Source organism: Lutzomyia longipalpis, chromosome 4 (genome assembly GCF_024334085.1).
Source record: "Lutzomyia longipalpis isolate SR_M1_2022 chromosome 4, ASM2433408v1".
Lineage (NCBI taxonomy): Eukaryota > Metazoa > Arthropoda > Insecta > Diptera > Psychodidae > Lutzomyia > Lutzomyia longipalpis.
Window position 1 is genome coordinate 5,297,426 of NC_074710.1, and position 16,169 is coordinate 5,313,594.

General features: G+C 38.1%; 5 protein-coding genes across 5 annotated transcripts in view; 2 read left to right on the forward strand and 3 right to left on the reverse strand.

Annotated features, from left to right (window-relative positions):
* Nucleotides 1–1,349, reverse strand: part of LOC129795816 (guanine nucleotide-binding protein G(s) subunit alpha) — an 18,303-nt gene extending 16,954 nt beyond the window's left edge. The window contains exon 1 of the mRNA XM_055837304.1: nt 1,181–1,349. Coding sequence (XP_055693279.1) covers nt 1,181–1,188 — 8 coding nt within the window. The 5' untranslated portion in view covers nt 1,189–1,349. The remainder of the gene's footprint in view (nt 1–1,180) is intronic.
* Nucleotides 1,010–4,125, forward strand: LOC129795811 (calcium homeostasis endoplasmic reticulum protein). The gene is made up of 5 exons (XM_055837296.1): nt 1,010–1,851; nt 1,927–2,097; nt 2,160–2,768; nt 2,830–3,601; nt 3,731–4,125. Exons 1-5 carry the CDS (start codon nt 1,827–1,829, stop codon nt 4,032–4,034), a joined length of 1,881 nt encoding a protein of 626 aa, XP_055693271.1. The 5' UTR covers nt 1,010–1,826; the 3' UTR covers nt 4,035–4,125.
* On the reverse strand, nt 4,119–10,929 carry LOC129795809 (tetratricopeptide repeat protein 30 homolog). Its single transcript, XM_055837295.1, has 4 exons — nt 10,107–10,929; nt 6,720–7,287; nt 4,746–4,956; nt 4,119–4,676 (listed from the first exon to the last, which is right to left on the reverse strand). The coding sequence occupies exons 1-4, from the start codon at nt 10,768–10,770 to the stop codon at nt 4,149–4,151; spliced, it is 1,971 nt and encodes a 656-aa protein (XP_055693270.1). The 5' UTR covers nt 10,771–10,929; the 3' UTR covers nt 4,119–4,148.
* LOC129795820 (uncharacterized) overlaps nt 4,855–16,169 on the forward strand; it is a 30,972-nt gene continuing 19,657 nt past the window's right edge. The window contains exon 1 of the mRNA XM_055837310.1: nt 4,855–4,970. The gene's annotated coding sequence lies outside the window, so the exon portion shown is untranslated. The remainder of the gene's footprint in view (nt 4,971–16,169) is intronic.
* Nucleotides 10,830–16,092, reverse strand: LOC129795814 (kinesin-like protein KIF12). Its single transcript, XM_055837300.1, has 5 exons — nt 15,414–16,092; nt 15,216–15,309; nt 11,786–12,623; nt 11,301–11,717; nt 10,830–11,232 (listed from the first exon to the last, which is right to left on the reverse strand). The coding sequence occupies exons 1-5, from the start codon at nt 15,564–15,566 to the stop codon at nt 11,091–11,093; spliced, it is 1,644 nt and encodes a 547-aa protein (XP_055693275.1). The 5' UTR covers nt 15,567–16,092; the 3' UTR covers nt 10,830–11,090.

Below are 16,169 nucleotides of genomic sequence, written 5' to 3' on the forward strand. Positions count from 1 at the left end.
TGCAGTTGAGGGTTGTTTTTGATGTTAGGTGGAAAATGTTTTTGCGAATCCCCCGAAAACTTGTAGCAACATTATCTAGAAGGATTGCTTAATTTTCAACGAGACAACATATCTCTCTCAGATGTTTTCCTCTTTAATTCTCTATGAGGAAAATTATAGAGAATGGGGAGAAGTGAATTTTGTGGGAGTAAATGTGCGTTTGACAGCATTTGAAGAAGTTATATTTACTGAGAATGGGATAATTTATCTACTCTGCAATGGGTGCACCCACCCCCCAGCTGTCCCCTGGTGCTACCTGACCAAGATGCCCACATGTGGTTAGAGCACAGAGGGGGTGAGGTGGATGCTGATGTGCATTGAGGGAGGCAAAATGCAATTGAATGTGGAAGGAAATGAAGAACATTTCAATGTGTCGTGCGCCCATAATTTTTATCACCACACACTCTTTGGTCAGAGAGAGATTTTTTTTAATACTCCCTGCCTTGTCTCTCTATAATTATATAGAGATATTGAAATTATTAATAAAAAAAACCGACACATTTGTTGTAAAAATAGACGAGAATGTGTGTCTCTCGAGTTCAAATTTAGCCTCCACGGAGAGTTTTTTAGGAATTATTTTAAGGTTGATTGGTCCATCGTGGAGGATCCCACCAGTACAATGGGATTTCCGCTCAAGGCGGTGCCCTGTGGGATGAGTGTGCGTCCGGGAAGGGAAATTCCGGAATGGGAGCCAGTGCCAAAACACACGGGGGTACACACACACGAACACATAGCACGCCCATGGAGCTCCAGAGCACCCCCACATAGTAATTCATGAAAATTTCCATCTCACTTCCCTCACACCTCTTGTTGGGTCCGGGAAAATTTCCCCTCTACCTGGTACTTTGCCTCTCTTCCTCACCCCCGCACACACTCGGGGATACTTGTATACGCACCCACCCGGAAGTGCGCCCCACTGTCCAACTACCCGTCCTCACTAGGGCACACAGGATGGCTTTCCGAGCACCAAGAGGTGACTGGGGGCAGTGAAAAAAAGCTCCCTGGTGATTTTTCGGTGCAAAAGGGGGAGACACAAAGATGGTGGCCCCCCACAAAAATCCACAGAGAGAATCACTCGGAGCTTGCAATGGGGTGTTACCTTCCAACAAATGAGCCGTTCACACTCTACAAATGCATTTACCTACGCATAAAACAGAAGCACACACGGATTTATGCAATTGCACTCGCGGACGAGGACATTTATCCCTTTTTGCAAACTTTTTTCTCCTTGCGGAACGCAAAATTCACGGCTACACTTTTTTCTTTTTTTTTATATTATTTTCCTCCTCGCTCCGACGCCTAGCGGAAAATTCTTAAGCTCCCCGGATGAAACATTATGTTGGAGAATTTTGGTGAAACATGAGAAAATCAAAATATTATTGAAAAAGCGAGAAGGATATAAAGTAGATAGCAGATATCTGTCTCACTCGCACTGGTAGTTTTTTGGAATTTTCTTGAGTTTTCCGACGAATCTCTTTGGGAAAATGGGTCTATTTATGCTCAGTAGGCGATATAGGGCTAATAACGATGGAAAAACCCAGAAAGAAATTCAAAAAATCAACAATTTCTCATAGGAAACCTTTCAACGTTTAGCGGGTTTAGCGGCTCTGCGTGAAGTTTCTCAGAAGATACAACGCACGCTGATTCAATCAACGATTAGTTTTGTTGTCAAAAAAAAAAACTTCACGCGTTCTTTTCTGCGGCATTTTTGCACGTAAAAAAACTGGCGTTTGGACTTCTCGTGTGTTCACCCTGATCATGTGTGATACCTTCAAATCGGAGAAATAATGGAGAATCCACTGTGTCCGGAAGGTAAGTTGAAAATAAAGAAAAATATCGAGCACCCGCCAAACACGCCCGGAAATAAATTCTCTCCTCCACCCACAGACGATGATCTGCGGAAGATTATCAACAAATTAGCTGAATTTGTGGCTCGCAATGGCCCGGATTTTGAGGCAATGATCAAATCCAAACAAATTGATAATCCACGCTTCAGATTCCTCTTTGGCGGCGAATACTTTGCCTACTACAAGCAACGTGTGGCTGCGGAGCAAGGAAGTGAGTTGAGATTCCTCTGGATGAGAGATTTTTGATTAATTTCTTACTTTTTTTGGTGGCAGGAATAAAGCTACAGCAGAGCGAAGGAAATCATTCACATCCAGACTACCGATTCCCTGGTAGTGCTGGTGCAGAGATGCAGCAATTGTGGATGAATAATGATCCATTGCCGCCGCCGCATCAGAATTCCATTAATGTGCAACTGAAGGCGCTGAATTTGCAACAGAACACCCTCCGGAGTCAAATAAGGCAGTCAGAGCAGAATCTTTCGGCACAGCATACGGCTCTGGTGCAGCAGCAACAGACCTACATTGACGAGGCAGTACGGAAGGCCCAAATGGAGCACCTGGAGACACAGGCAGAAGCCACGGGGATTTCCCTGAAGGAGTTCGATGAGATTCTCATCCCAATTGTGGAATCCTGCACAAAAGATAGCATTTCAACGGGAAAGAATTGGATTCTTCAGCATACGGGTGATGCTGCCAAGAGCAATGTCATCCTGCAGTACCTCCTGCAGAAGGCACTCATCCCCGACACGGAATTCTCCCACAAACTCCATCTCATCTACCTTGTCAACGATGTCCTTCATCACTGTATCCGGAAGAATGCCGTTGAACTCAAGCAATGCCTCGAGAATGTTGTAATTCCCATGTTTTGCAGTGCACAGACGAGTAAGTTGTAAAAATGGAAGCTCTTCCGGAACATTTTAAGCTAAAAAAAATCATTTTTCAGTTGCAAATGAGGCACAAGTGGCAAAATTGACGAAACTCCTTTCACTCTGGGAATCAAAGGCAAATTTCTTCGATGCATGCGTCATATCGAAGCTAAAGTCCCCGCAGTCATCGCTCCAAGAGTACCGAACAAATCTCCTTGTAAAGCATGCGAGTGTCGTGACTTCCCTCAATGCTGCCTCGAAGAATGCCTTTGATAGCTACCAGCAACAGCATCATGCATTTGTGGCGCATGCAACGCAGCAAATTGCAACTTTGGAGGCACAGAAGCAGACTCTTGAGCAGCAGAATATGCGCCAAATGCCGCATATTGGGCCTCCGGAACAATTCTACAGCGACAACAATGACTTTCAGAACTCACGCGTTCCGCCACCACCGAGTTTGGCACCAAATGTCGTGCCTCAGGTGAGCAGCTCTCATGCCGGCTACGGTGGTCACGAGGAGAGTGGGGATGATGGGCTGGTGGATCAGGGAGGGGGTTTCGCGCTGCCACCGCCGAACTTCCAACTTCCGGATCTGTCGAAGCCACCACCGAACCTCAATCAACCAGCCCCGAAGCCCGTGGAGAAGGTTGAGGATCTCAAACCTTCAGTGCCGTACTTTGATTTACCAGCTGGGTTGATTGTCCCACTAATACGGCTGGAGGATTACAGCTACAAACCCCTCGATCCGACCCTCATTCAACTCCCACAGCCAGCTCCACCGAGTGAGAGACTCCTCGGAGCTGTGGAGGCTTTCTATTCCCTTCCTAGTCACGACAGGCCACGGGATGGGTGAGTTTTTTTTTCATATTTATTCCTTGTCTGCATATTTTTCATTGATTTTGCGAGTAAATTACAGTGATGGTCGTAAAAATTGCAACAACAAAACTCTTAAAGATTTTTCTTTCTCTCCCCTTTCAGGGAAGGCTGGGAGAAATTGGGTCTGTACGAATACTACAAAGTAAAGAATCAATCGAGGAAGCAAAAGGAGGAGGAAATAATGCAAGGCGTGCGTGAACGTTCACGTTCTCCAAGTCCAATAACAATAGAAATGAATTCATTCAAGAAGAAAAAGAAACGACGACGATATCGTTCGAAGAGTCGCAGCAAAAGTCGCTCAAAATCTCGATCTCCACCACCGGCAATCATACGGAAGGATATACGTGGGCCACCACAGAGATTTATTCCCAATTCCGTGGGGAACAGCCATAGAGGGAAGTACTGAGCCAGGGCTGATTTTATTTAAAACAAAAAGAAAGCAAAAGGAATGCCGGAAGATGATTTTTTTTTTGAAAAAAGAGACAAATTAAGTAAAATGGGTGTTTAATCTATATATAGTTTAGTGGTACTCCATGATTTTAAGCAGCAACACACGCAGTTTTCGTGCTTCAATACCAATTGTGGGTGGTTGATCGGCATTCTCATCGAAGGGATTTGTGAGGATTGATGGAATGGAGATGCCGTAAATTTCGCAGGTGCGCAAAAAGTTGAGAACCTCCTGAACAGCCGCCGTGGGGAGGACCAGAGTCTGCTTAGCGAGGCAGGTGAGGAGCCCCAGAACGCAACGTTTCACATGGAGCCACGTATCGGCACACAAGCGTGTCCCGGAGCCCCCATCGAGGGCATGAGCGATCCTCGAGAGCCCGAATTCGTAGTTCCCCTTGGCGCAGTAGAGTGTTCCAATTACCAGATTAACAATGCAAAGGTGCAGGAATGGAGCTGTATTCCCAGCTGCAAGAGCCCCGGGGGCTTTACGCTCTTCCGCCCTCTCAACTTTCCGCATCAGCTCTTCCGCCTCCTCATTTTGCGACGTCATAATGTAGGCAACACAGAGATTCGCCAAGACTGCAGCTGAAACACTCAAAATCTACAAAAATAAATCAAAGGAGGATTCAATACAACATCTCACAGAAAATTGGAGGGGAAACTTCCTTACATCGTCGTAGTTTTGCCGGACAATTGGCTCGTAGAAAGCAGCAGCTTCTTTGTATTTGTCCCCACGCATGAAGAGCACGTGTGCAGCATGAAGGCGCCAAATGGGGGTTTCAGAACAAAATTCCGCACTAGCACGAAATTCACGTTCAGCCCCCGCAAAATCATCCACACGCCATGGGAGCCAAGCTCGAGCCATTGCCACGGGGATGTAGCTGCAAAGAATTCGGTGAGTACGTAAATTAATTTATTTTATGCTCTTAAATCCCTAAAAAATCGTTGCAAAAACAAAGAGAATGCTGAAAACCTTTAATTTATTTAATTATGATTTGATTGAATGAAATTCCATTCATTTGACTTCAATTTCCCCACAATGTGTCCTTTATTTTGCATCTCCGGGGAGTAATAGCAAAGGGGAAATTATCTGGAGAATATTTGGACATTTCTTCCCGAATATTTGAGGAATACGGAATATTTATTAAGAGAAAAAAATGTAAAATTGCTTAAATTAGCGTGAAAACCATCAGAATCTTTATATTGGAAAGGAGTTTATCCGTTTCTCTATGAGAAAATTCCTCATTCGAGGAAACCATGGCGTAGTCATAAATTACTTAAAAGAAGTGATTTTAGAATCTTTTTTTTTTAACATAAAAGACGTTGAACTGGATTAAAAAAAAACGACTTGACTTTTATTCACAAAAGCGCTTGATATTTATCTTCAAACGTTTGATGATAATTTTCAATGTTGACGATTATTTTTTAACGTTTGACGTTTCTTTTCTGATCGTTTAAAGTTCATTTTAAAATGGGACGCTTCTTTTTCTATCGTTTAACATATTTCTTTAAGGCTTGAGGTTTTTTTTTCTGTGTTTAACGTTTATTTTCTAACGTTCGATAATTCATTTCTATGGCTTGAGATTTTTTTATCTAACACTTGACGCTCATTTTAACGTTTAAAGCTTCTTTTCTAATGTTTTACCATTTGATATTTTTTTTTAAACTTTTGACGTTACTTTCCTTATATTACTTTCCTTCCTTTTTGTCTAACGTTTGAAAATTCATTTTTTTTTAATTTCAAAAATGTATTTTGACATAAAAAAAAAAGATTTTTTAACTCCGAAAGAAAAGCCGGAACTTACTAAACTTTTTAATCCTTGGAGGATTTTTGCTGGCCAAAAAGGCGAATTAGACTTTTTTCAATCGCCTCAGAATTAAAAGGTCTTAAACATATCGTGATAATTTCTACATCTGTGTGCAGGGAATTTCAATTACTTCAAGATCGTCGAAAGAAAACTTGGAAAAATATTTTATTTTGAGAGAAAACGAAAGTCAAACTTTTGAGGTTAGAAACCTCGATCCTCCAAGTGTTTAGGGTGTTTGTAGACACCCAAATACTCTCCCTGGCTATGCCCTTTGGAGGAAACAAGAGAGTCAAGCGTAATTTTGTAGAGTAAAAAATTAAAAACATTAAGAAATAGTCAAAGCTGAGAAAAACTGTCAAAGACATGTCCAAAAATGGGAACAATGACGTCACAGCTGTGTTTTCTGCCTTTTTCAATGCAATACTTTCAATATTCCGAATAATTTGGAAGTTTTCTCAAATATTCTCGAATACCTTTAAGTATTTTCTACAAGATTCCATTACCACATGAATTTTTATCCAGATAAATGCCCCTTGGTAAATATAATTAAAACTTTCTCACCTTCCCCACAATTCAGTGAGAGAGAGAGAGAAATTTCCTACTAAATTGCTTTACAAGCACTATTACCTCATGAATGGGTTGGTTTGTAAATAGATTTTCTATTAATAACTCCCTTTTATATCCTTATGAAAATTGAAAATGTAAAATGAAAAGCCTTTTTCATGGTTTAAAAGAGGAAATTCAATTGAAAAGAGAAATTACCGTGAATACCGTGAAATTATTTAATAAATGCGGCATAGTTGAAATAACAAAAAAAAGGATGTAAAAGGACTCACTTGTCCAGAGCTGCTTCGTATTCCCTCAGGGAACTACGAAGGATATTCTGATCTCCAGATCCACGAGCATCTTGTACCTTAGCTGCCAGTGAACGTAGTTTTCCAGCTAAATTCGATGCAAGTGTCCCGAGTTTCTGTTCAGCATCCTCCGAGGATGTCTGGGCAGTTATCAAAGCGTCGAGAAGGTCATACAGATAGGGTGTGAGATATCTATATGTGAGATGAGCGTGCTCAGCCAATAAATCCGCTGCTGTGTCGTACATTTCGTGTTTGCAGCAAAGGAGGAGGATATTGGCGAAAGTTTCCGGTGGACAGGTGGGTGGTCCGAGTTCCATGAGGAATGCCAAACGCCGGAGACCAGCTCCAGCTCCAGCGGGGTCTGTTAGGGCCATATTGTGGAGGGTAACTGGATCGAGTTCAGGTTCAGCTCTCGGTGGGAGATCCAGCAAGGCTTCTCGTGCCCCTTCGAGATTCCCTTCCTGATACTCAATGGCTGCTTTTAAATTAAGTGCCTGTGCAAGGCCAGAAGCAGCCAAAGCTGGGGGATTTCCAACACTTCTTGCTCCACCTTAAATAGAATTTCTTAAATTTTTTTATGGGTGTTTTTGAGGTTTTTAATGATTTTTTTTATTCTTATCTCTTCGGGTTATTTTTTGTGGAGCGTTATTGTAATTATCGAGAAAATTCAGTAAAAAAAATTAAATATTTTAATGATGTTTTGTAAGAAAATTCTTAAGAAACTTTTAAAAGACTTATTTCGTCATTCTAGCTAGAAAGACGAAGCTTAAAGGAACAATTCAAAGGCCAATTCCCCTCCGAAAATGATTCTACAAAAAATTACCAAAAAAAGAATATTTTATGAAAGATGAATAAAAGACTTTGTATTGAAAGAAATAAAGCAAGTCACTGGGTAAAAGTTCAATAGATAAACCCCATTATCATACAATTATACTTCCAAAGTAAATAAACGCGGTGCTTTCTATCAGAATATTTGTCTATATAGGTATTAAATAAAAAGAAAGAAAGAATAAATGACGCTTCAATATCGAATAATTTCATATTCAAAAGCTCTTCATGGGAAAAGTTCTTGTCCTCTGTGTGGCTGAAAAACTCGATATTTCTAGTTTATTTTGATTATACTTCGACTCATTAGCAGCACAAAGTTTAAGGTGACAATTCGTTGGTATTTATTGATGGTTGATTAATGAAAAAAATCACGGTTAATGACCTATCGAAAGGCGAGGATATTAAGTAAATAGTTCTCACACCATTGTATTGATTTTTTTCGTTATGAGGAGACATTAGGGAAGAGGGGGTGATAAAAAAATCTTAATAGGAATATTAACTGATTAATTTAATTTAAATTACGTTTTGATTTGGCCCAGAGAGCAGCAAGATTATTTCTTTTTTAAACCTAATAGCTCAAAAAATTCCTAATTCAATCTTGAAATAAATTGTGAAATCGTATTTGAATGATTAATTATAAATAATATTGTATAATAAGAATATTAGCAGATGCAATTGAAGATTTCAAGATCTTGAAAACTTATAGGATTCAGTCTTAGGATTTTTTTTAAATTTTCTTAAGAATTTATCAAGTTTTCTTTTTTAAAAAAATTGAGATTTCTCAAGTTTTTTATTTAAATTGAAATTACTCTAGTTTTCTAAACCGAAAATTAGGATTTCTTAAGTTTTATTAACCAAAAGTTAAGATTTCTCAATTTTTCTTAAGAATAACTTAAGATTTTTTTTTAAGAAAAATTTTCTTGATTTCTTAAGTTCTCTAAAGCGAACGATAAGATTTTTGAAAATTTCTAAAGTTCCCATAAGAAAAAAATAAGGGAGCAATTTTGGACAAAATAAAATATATTTTGTCTTTTGTGAAGTCTACAAAAGACATTTTATGAAGAGCAATTTTGAATAAAATATCTTTTGGGAGACTTTTGTTATATTTTGTCGCCTTTTGTGACGTGTTTTTCTTTCGAGTGGAGAGTTTACAGATGGAAAAAATAAGAAGAAGATAACATTCCTATTAGGTTATGTTTACGATTGGGGCAATTGAACAATCTGAACTGAATCAATTTTTAGGGAAATTCAAGTCAAGCATGCGTGTAGTCTATTAGGTACCCCAAGGATGTTGGGAAGACCAAAAAACCATCTGGCTTTTAGCTCATCAGTTCGATTTTCATTACACCAAGAAAATGTTAATGAGTCACTCTGATATGATTCTCTTTTACATGAATTGATTGACTCATATTTTATTGCATTAATTAGCCCTACATATTTCGTTTTTGCACATAAGAAGTCGCATCAGGAACATAGGGAAGGGATCTCTGACCCAAAATCCTGATTATATAGGGTTAGAACTTGTCAGCGATCTACCAAATCTTTGCCGGAAAGACAGAGAAATTCTCCATAACATTTTTGCCCAACACCGCTAAAAGGGAAAATGGACACAGCTAAATTGGCTGAATTTCATATCATTCCACAAATTCCCTTTGCACAAAGCTTCACAATTAACCGAAATTGCATTATTATCCATTGCTATTTCGAGAAACATGATAGAAAACTTCTAAAAAATGCAACGCGTAAACACCAGTTTGACAAAAGATTTTGATTTTATAAAAGCACCTCGACGAGATGCTTGTAAAACACAAAATATTTCTTGTGTAATGTATAAATTATTTTGTGCAAAATTACAATTCTCCTGTAAAAATCTTTTTTGGAGACGTTCTCACAAGATTGTCAAAAGATTGACACAAAAAAATCTTTTGTCTTTTGTCTAAAATTGCATTAAACGTCAAAATTTTTCAGATTTTCAAAATATTTCACCTTTTATTGTACCTAAAATTGCAAAAATTTCTTTTGTGGAGAGATTGACAAAAGTTTTAGAGAAATATTTTGTGCAAAATTACATTTAATGTCAAAATATTTTGTATTTTCAAAATATTTTGTCTTTTATTTTGTCCAAAATTGCTCCCTAAGTTTCTTTTTAATTTTTTTTAAACCAATTGTTTTTGGGCATCGTAATTCGTAGAAGTCATTGAAAAATATGAATTTAGCCCGATTCAGCCTGACTTAAAACCAACTTAAAACGCCTTAACTTTCCATTGAGAATACTCAAAAAATTTTGAGTTTTTCTTTAAAAATATCTAGAAAATTAAAACAAAAATCTTTAGAAATCTCAAGAACTCTGAAATTTTGTTTAAGAAAACATTAAAAATTGTAAGATTCGCTTAAGAAAATTTAAGAAATCTCAAGTTTTTCTTAATAAAACTTAAGAAATGTTTAAGAATATTAAAACAAAATCTTAAGACTATCTGACTAGTGAATTTTTTTTACCGTGAAATCGGTAAAAAAAAGATTAAATTCCCTTAAATGACAAACCTTCCGTCTCAGCCTGAGCCCCAATTCCCAGTTCTGGATGATTTCGTATTCCACGCTCCACAATTTCCCCGATGTAGTTGAGTGCTTGGGAATTTTCTTTGCGCCGGAAATGGCACAGGGCAGCATTGTAGGCCACAAGGGGATTGAAACCACCTGTCTGGAGGGAAGTTGTGAAGCGCTGTAGGGCATCCTCGTAGAGACTAGCTTGATACAGGAGGCACCCTTCGTCACTCAGAGTTGCTTCTGCACCAGCTGGGCGCTGCAGAAGGAGGGTCTGTGCCCCAGCATAGTCTTCATTCCCATATCGAATGGCACTCTGGAGCTGACGGACTTTTTCCCCGAGATGCGGAGCATCCACGAGTTGCGTCACCTTGAGGGCTTCATCAAAGAGACCCGCTTGGTAGAGGCATTGGGCAAAGTAGAGGCGATATTCGGGAACTTCGGGGGCGATTGCCATGAGGTGTTCATAGCAATTGGCCGCCTCAATGAAGTCCTGGCATTGGAAGTAGCAATGCCCAAGGAGGGAGAGCCCAGCGCGTGAACTCGAGACTTCTTCGATGTTATTGAGAGCATCAATTGCCTCGTGGAATCTCTCCTCTTTGATTAGCGTGTAAATCACTTTGGTGTACTCACCATCACGAATAATCACGTTATTTGCGTACATTTTCTATGATTCTTCTTGCTGCAAAAGCACTGAAAAGGTATTCAATGGACGGCACAATGTTTGGGCATAAAGGTATTCCCATGGAAACCATTTATTCAATAAAATTTTTCCTCTACGTGTAAATTTTCCCTAAAATATATAATCATTGTTGTATATACAAATTTTGACGCTGAAGAGCTTCACGCCAGGCTATATCACTTTGTCCTTGTCCACATGACTGTCCAGGAATGACCAGGGGCCAATTCCGTGTTGCGCGGATTGCGTGAATGATACATTAGTCATTAACCAACATGATGATTTGCAAGAAAAAAGCACTTGAATCAGTATGTTGAGGGGTTTTGGTTGTTTGCTGATGGCGCAATCCATATATTGGGCTGTTCTGGTTCACTCCCCGTGGACATGTTGAGTATTTCCGCGGAGAATGTCGGCCGGGCGGGAATTATTGGTGATCTGCAGCATACTCTATAAAGGAAATAATTCATTTTCTCAATTTTTCTTTTGGATTTAATTCCCTAAATTATCAAACTCACGAATTAACATCTTCAAGCTTTTTCAACAATCTCTCATTTTCACGGCAGACAATCTCCTGATCACGTAGCACCATATCCCTCACGGTGTAGAGCTCGGAATTTTCCGTGCGTAGTGATTGATTCTCAAGCATATAGAGCTTCACTAATTCCACAAGTTGTGCCCCATCGAGTTCCGTCACCTGCTTCTCATCGAGATTCATTATGGGTGCTGAAACGGAAGTTGAATTAGCTGATGCTGAACTGCTTCCACTCTTCGAATCGAACTTCTTTTCCGTCTCCACGTAGAGAGCTGTCCGGAGGTGTTCATTTTCCTGCTGTAGCGTATCAATTTCACGTTTTAAACTGAGAATCATTGCCTCCCGCGGGTCCATCACAATAAGGGGTTTAGTTCGGATTTTCTTAGCCCTGGCTGCGTACCTAAATTCCCGAAAAAATTAAAATAATTACTTCTTGTCTAAATAAGGGAATTGTTTAGAGATTCCCACCTGAGGGTACTCAAGGTTTCGGATAAATTGGAACGTGCTGGTGAGATGCAGGCAATCATGAGGGCAACCCCATTGCCAGCTAAACTATCAGCTAGGAGTTTTGTTAGTTTACTATCTCTGTACGGGATGTGCCCGTGCTTCTTCTTTGCATCACTCAACGATGAGATGCAATAGCCCAATACCATGAGACTCTTATTGATGTTATTAGCTTCCTCGAGGGTCTTCCCTTCACTATTGGTCTTCTTGGTCATCTCACTGCCGGCCAAATCGACAAAATTCAATTTTCCCTGCTTCGACAGGAAGACCCCACGTTCAGCTTGTTGCTCGGACGTAATGTAAACTGTAAGGATTGTATGACTACGCGATGAATGCTCATTCATACTGTGCGATCCCACGGATCTATTGCGCATCCCTTCCTCGAGAACAGCCAACAAATCATCCAATTGCTCACAGTCGACAGTAAATAAATTCTCAACGAAAAATCCTCGAGATTTCTTACTCCATCTCACAGCAAGGGGCTTCCGTGCTGTACCGGGATTGAGGAGATCAATCACCTTTTCATTGTAAATCTCCAAAAACGAAGCTTTCAGCACAAAATTCGTGTCTTTCTTTTCGCGCAACAGCTGAAAGAGATAGACAAAGGAGCGAAAAATCAGCCCATGGCGTTCATCTGTGGGATCTGGGCGACGTAGGAAGAGATCAGGGGGACCAGTGAGGGTGTGTGTCTTCCCTGATGTTGTTTGACCGTAGCAGAAGGCAGTACAGCTGAATCCCTCCACGGCCATTGCAATCAGTCGCTGAATTCCCGAATATTGAAGTATATCCTCCTGTGTGGCACCTAAATAAAAAAAAAACATTTCCACAAATCCCATTAAAACCTTTTATTGATTTTGAACAATCGTGAATTCGAACCGGAGTATTTTTGCATACGGAGCTAGTTCTCTATCCGTTGCGCCACCAGGCCCATATTTATTTTAACTTTCTTGTTTAAAAAAGTTTAATTTTTATCTAAATAAAGTTTATTTTTAGTCTGTAGGTACTTAGATTAAAAAAAAGATTCAATACACCATGACCTAGAGAGACCAATTTTGCAAGAAAAAATCAATCAAGGACGTAGCCAAAGAGGATCTTTGGGTGTCCAACAACCCCTAAAAGTTGAAAAAGTTCAAGTTTTTGTTTAGAGATATTTTAATAATAAAAAATGAGTTTAAAAAATTTAGAACATAATTTTTCAAACGTTAAAAAAATAGAAAAACATATAAAAGAAACATCGTACGTTAGAAAAAACGCATTAAACGTCTGAAAAAATGTTATTTGCAGGAAAATAATGTCAATTGTTGGAAAAGAAACGTCAACGTTAGAAAATAAACTTCATCAGACATTAAATATATCGGTCAAACATTAAAAAAAGTAACATAAAACGTTACAAAAAATATCAAATGTTCTTAAATATGTCAATTCGTTTTCTAAATCCATTTTCAGCATTTTTTAAATTATTTAAAAAAAAATCTTTAGATGGCTCCTTGAAAAGATTTCTGGCTACATTCCTATCTTCAATTAAATAATATTTATTCAAAATATTTAAATTATTCATGAAATATTTGGAATTAATATGAAAAAAACAATTCTTTTAATGTAATATCCTTGTTGACAAATTGATTTGTACGACATACATCATATTTTATTTAATGCGGAATATTTTTAAAGGCCATTTGAGCATGATAGGAATTTTTTTTTGTCAAATTACACCCACCCCCATCTACTCAATATTATTTACGTAGTTTATACTAACAATAAGTAATTACTGAGAGCGAGTTTCACTTAACTCCTCCCCAATGCAATTGCTCTCTGTTTGAGTAATAAATTACCTACATTTTATTGATTTTGACCCAAATACTCAAAAAAAAATTGTGTGTGCATTAGAATTTAATAACATTGATAACATTTTCATTTTTTTTTACATTTCAATAAATTAACATTTAAAGGGTATAGGTACATATCCTTTGAATATTCGTTTATTGATTGGGTTAAAGGATTGGGTTAAAGGGGGTGTGCGACACATGCTGTGATTAACACAACACCCAGTCACAATAAAATTAACCTTCTCTGCATCCCCTTCTCCATGCCAACCCTGACAGGTGATTTAGGGGTTTAACCCATTAGTGCTTTGCTATCAATGCCATCTTATTTTCCAGTCAGTTCACAATAAAAAAGTTAATGGAAAGATTTATCTATTTTTTTTTTTTTTTAAAGAGTTCTGCGAAAAGGACTCTATTCATTTTTGATTGCCTATTGACTCGAAATAGAATTGAAAACTTATAATTTTCTGGGATTCTTTTGATTTTGATTCATTTTTAGGGACTTAATGCCCTTCCCTGAGATTTAAGTCATTTATTCATTTAATTAATTTTTTAATTTTAATTTTTTTCACGTTTATTATTCCAAGAAAATTATTTTTTGGCAGTTTGTTTTTAACTCTTTAGTTTTGTTATAAAAGTAACATTATTTTTCTAGAAGTTTTCTAAAGACTTTTTTTTTTACAGATTTTGGGAACTGTTTTGTTTTTCTTTTATAGAACGATTTAAAAACCAAAATGTCAAAATTTTTAACAACTTTCAAGAAAAGGATAAAAAAGATATTTGACAGAATAGACCCTAAAATTCGGCAGTTACGTCAATTTTTAATTTTTTTTCAATAACAATTTTTTTATAGTCGGATTGATTTGAAATTTTTGTTTATCTTTCCCATAACATTGTTTTCAAAAATTGTGTTTTTGTATATAAGAATTATAACAAAATTCGGGTCTGAGGTCGTTCCCCAGTCTATTATGGTATGCCGAGGGTTAAAAAATATACTCTAATTGGTCCTATTCGCAGCGACCAAAAAATCCTTAAAATTTGAAGAATTTCTTCTGAAATTTCAATGATTTCGAAGACTTTTTGATTGCTGAATAGGACGGAATATCCAGAACTTTTTAACCAGAAGGGTTCAAATTTAATTTTATATTTTTTTTCTCAAAAAAAAAACAATCAAATAATTTCTCTACCTCTCATATCCTTGAAAACCTTTGAACCCATTGAGTGAATACCTACATTTTAATGATGCTTCACAAGACAAGTCAAGTGCTTAAAAAGTCAAGTGCAAAAGGTTACCGCGAGCTTCCCCCTAATTTTACATCCTTTAACTTTGTGGGTAAATCCATCAAAATGGCATTCAAGGAGTTCTGGGCTATACGTGCTTGATGTATACTCATTACTTTCCAATCGATTCAAATTTAAAAGTCTCCCTTCATCATTGATTGACTTTTCAATGGGTGGATGAGTGGGTGGGTGGGTGTTCAAATGCGTCGCTTCATTGTAAATAATTTTCTTGTCTACCATGGATTTTTCTTTGCGGGGCCAAGGACTCGCGATGGTGGGAAAAATCATACCTGTTTCGAAGACGACATTGTAGGAGAAAAGTTTGGGTCTCTGTGCACTACTACCCGTACTCCCAGCACTGCTTCCACCACTTGAGCAATCACACTGTTTAAATGGGAATTTTAACATTTTTTTTATGTTGACTTTGTGTCCTTAGTCTGGGTTCTCACGGAGAATTTTTTGGCGGGATTTTATTAATTAATACTTACGTAGATTTGCCCATTTCCCGGGAATTGTATGACCATTGAATCATTCGATTGAACTTCCTTTGCCAACAATGGTCGCACACGTACGACAACATTGAAATTATCTTCGGAGATTGGTGAGGGATTCCCGCGTGATTTATTATTTGAAAATTCCATTTTTCTCTAGATCGTGGGAGGTGTGATAGCTTATTGGAAAAGAATTTAGAAGAAAAAAAACTCCAAAGGTCACGCAGGGATGGCTCGAGGAATTCCTTTGTAAAATTTTAATGAGGAAAATCTTTTGAATTGTTTGAATTATGTCTCGCATTCAAAGGAGAAGAAGCAATGAAAAAAAAAGAGATCCTCCCTCGTAGATTTATTGATTTATCGCGCACAAAAAACCCACACGCACTTTTATCTTTCTAATAGGAACAAAAAAGAAGAAAAAAATTATAATAATTGACTATTATGGAAATTAATTCAATCCGTCGCTGAAGAATCAAATATTTATTATGCAAGTGAGGTCAATTTAATTGATGTACCATCATTTTTCTTCTTTCCACCTACACACCACACCCCACATGATGGTCAATTTGGACACTCTATGCACTTTGCAAAACACACAAAATATCAGCGAGGGTGTTGTTGTTTTGTAGAGGAGTACAGGGGTCCTCTCTTGTGTGAAATTCCCTCGCAATTCACAACCCTCGCACTATTGGCGCCAAACTACGAAGTTCATTGCCAAAAAAAAGCAACGCGATGAGTCCTTTTTTGCGCTCT

Coding starts and splice junctions, on each gene's coding strand:
- LOC129795811 (XM_055837296.1), top strand. CDS start 1,827: ATGGAGAATCCACTGTGTCCGGAAG. Junction 2,098..2,159: donor TGTGGCTGCGGAGCAAGGAA/GTGAGTTGAGAT, acceptor TTTTGGTGGCAG/GAATAAAGCTACAGCAGAGC. Junction 2,769..2,829: donor GTTTTGCAGTGCACAGACGA/GTAAGTTGTAAA, acceptor ATCATTTTTCAG/TTGCAAATGAGGCACAAGTG.
- LOC129795814 (XM_055837300.1), bottom strand. CDS start 15,566: ATGGAATTTTCAAATAATAAATCACGCGGGAATCCCTCACCAATCTCC. Junction 12,624..15,215: donor CAATGTCGTCTTCGAAACAG/GTATGATTTTTC, acceptor TTTTTTATTTAG/GTGCCACACAGGAGGATATA. Junction 11,233..11,300: donor AAGCTTGAAGATGTTAATTC/GTGAGTTTGATA, acceptor TTTCCTTTATAG/AGTATGCTGCAGATCACCAA.
- LOC129795809 (XM_055837295.1), bottom strand. CDS start 10,770: ATGTACGCAAATAACGTGATTATTCGTGATGGTGAGTACACCAAAGTG. Junction 4,957..6,719: donor TACGAAGCAGCTCTGGACAA/GTGAGTCCTTTT, acceptor AATTCTTTGCAG/CTACATCCCCGTGGCAATGG. Junction 4,677..4,745: donor TCCGGCAAAACTACGACGAT/GTAAGGAAGTTT, acceptor TTATTTTTGTAG/ATTTTGAGTGTTTCAGCTGC.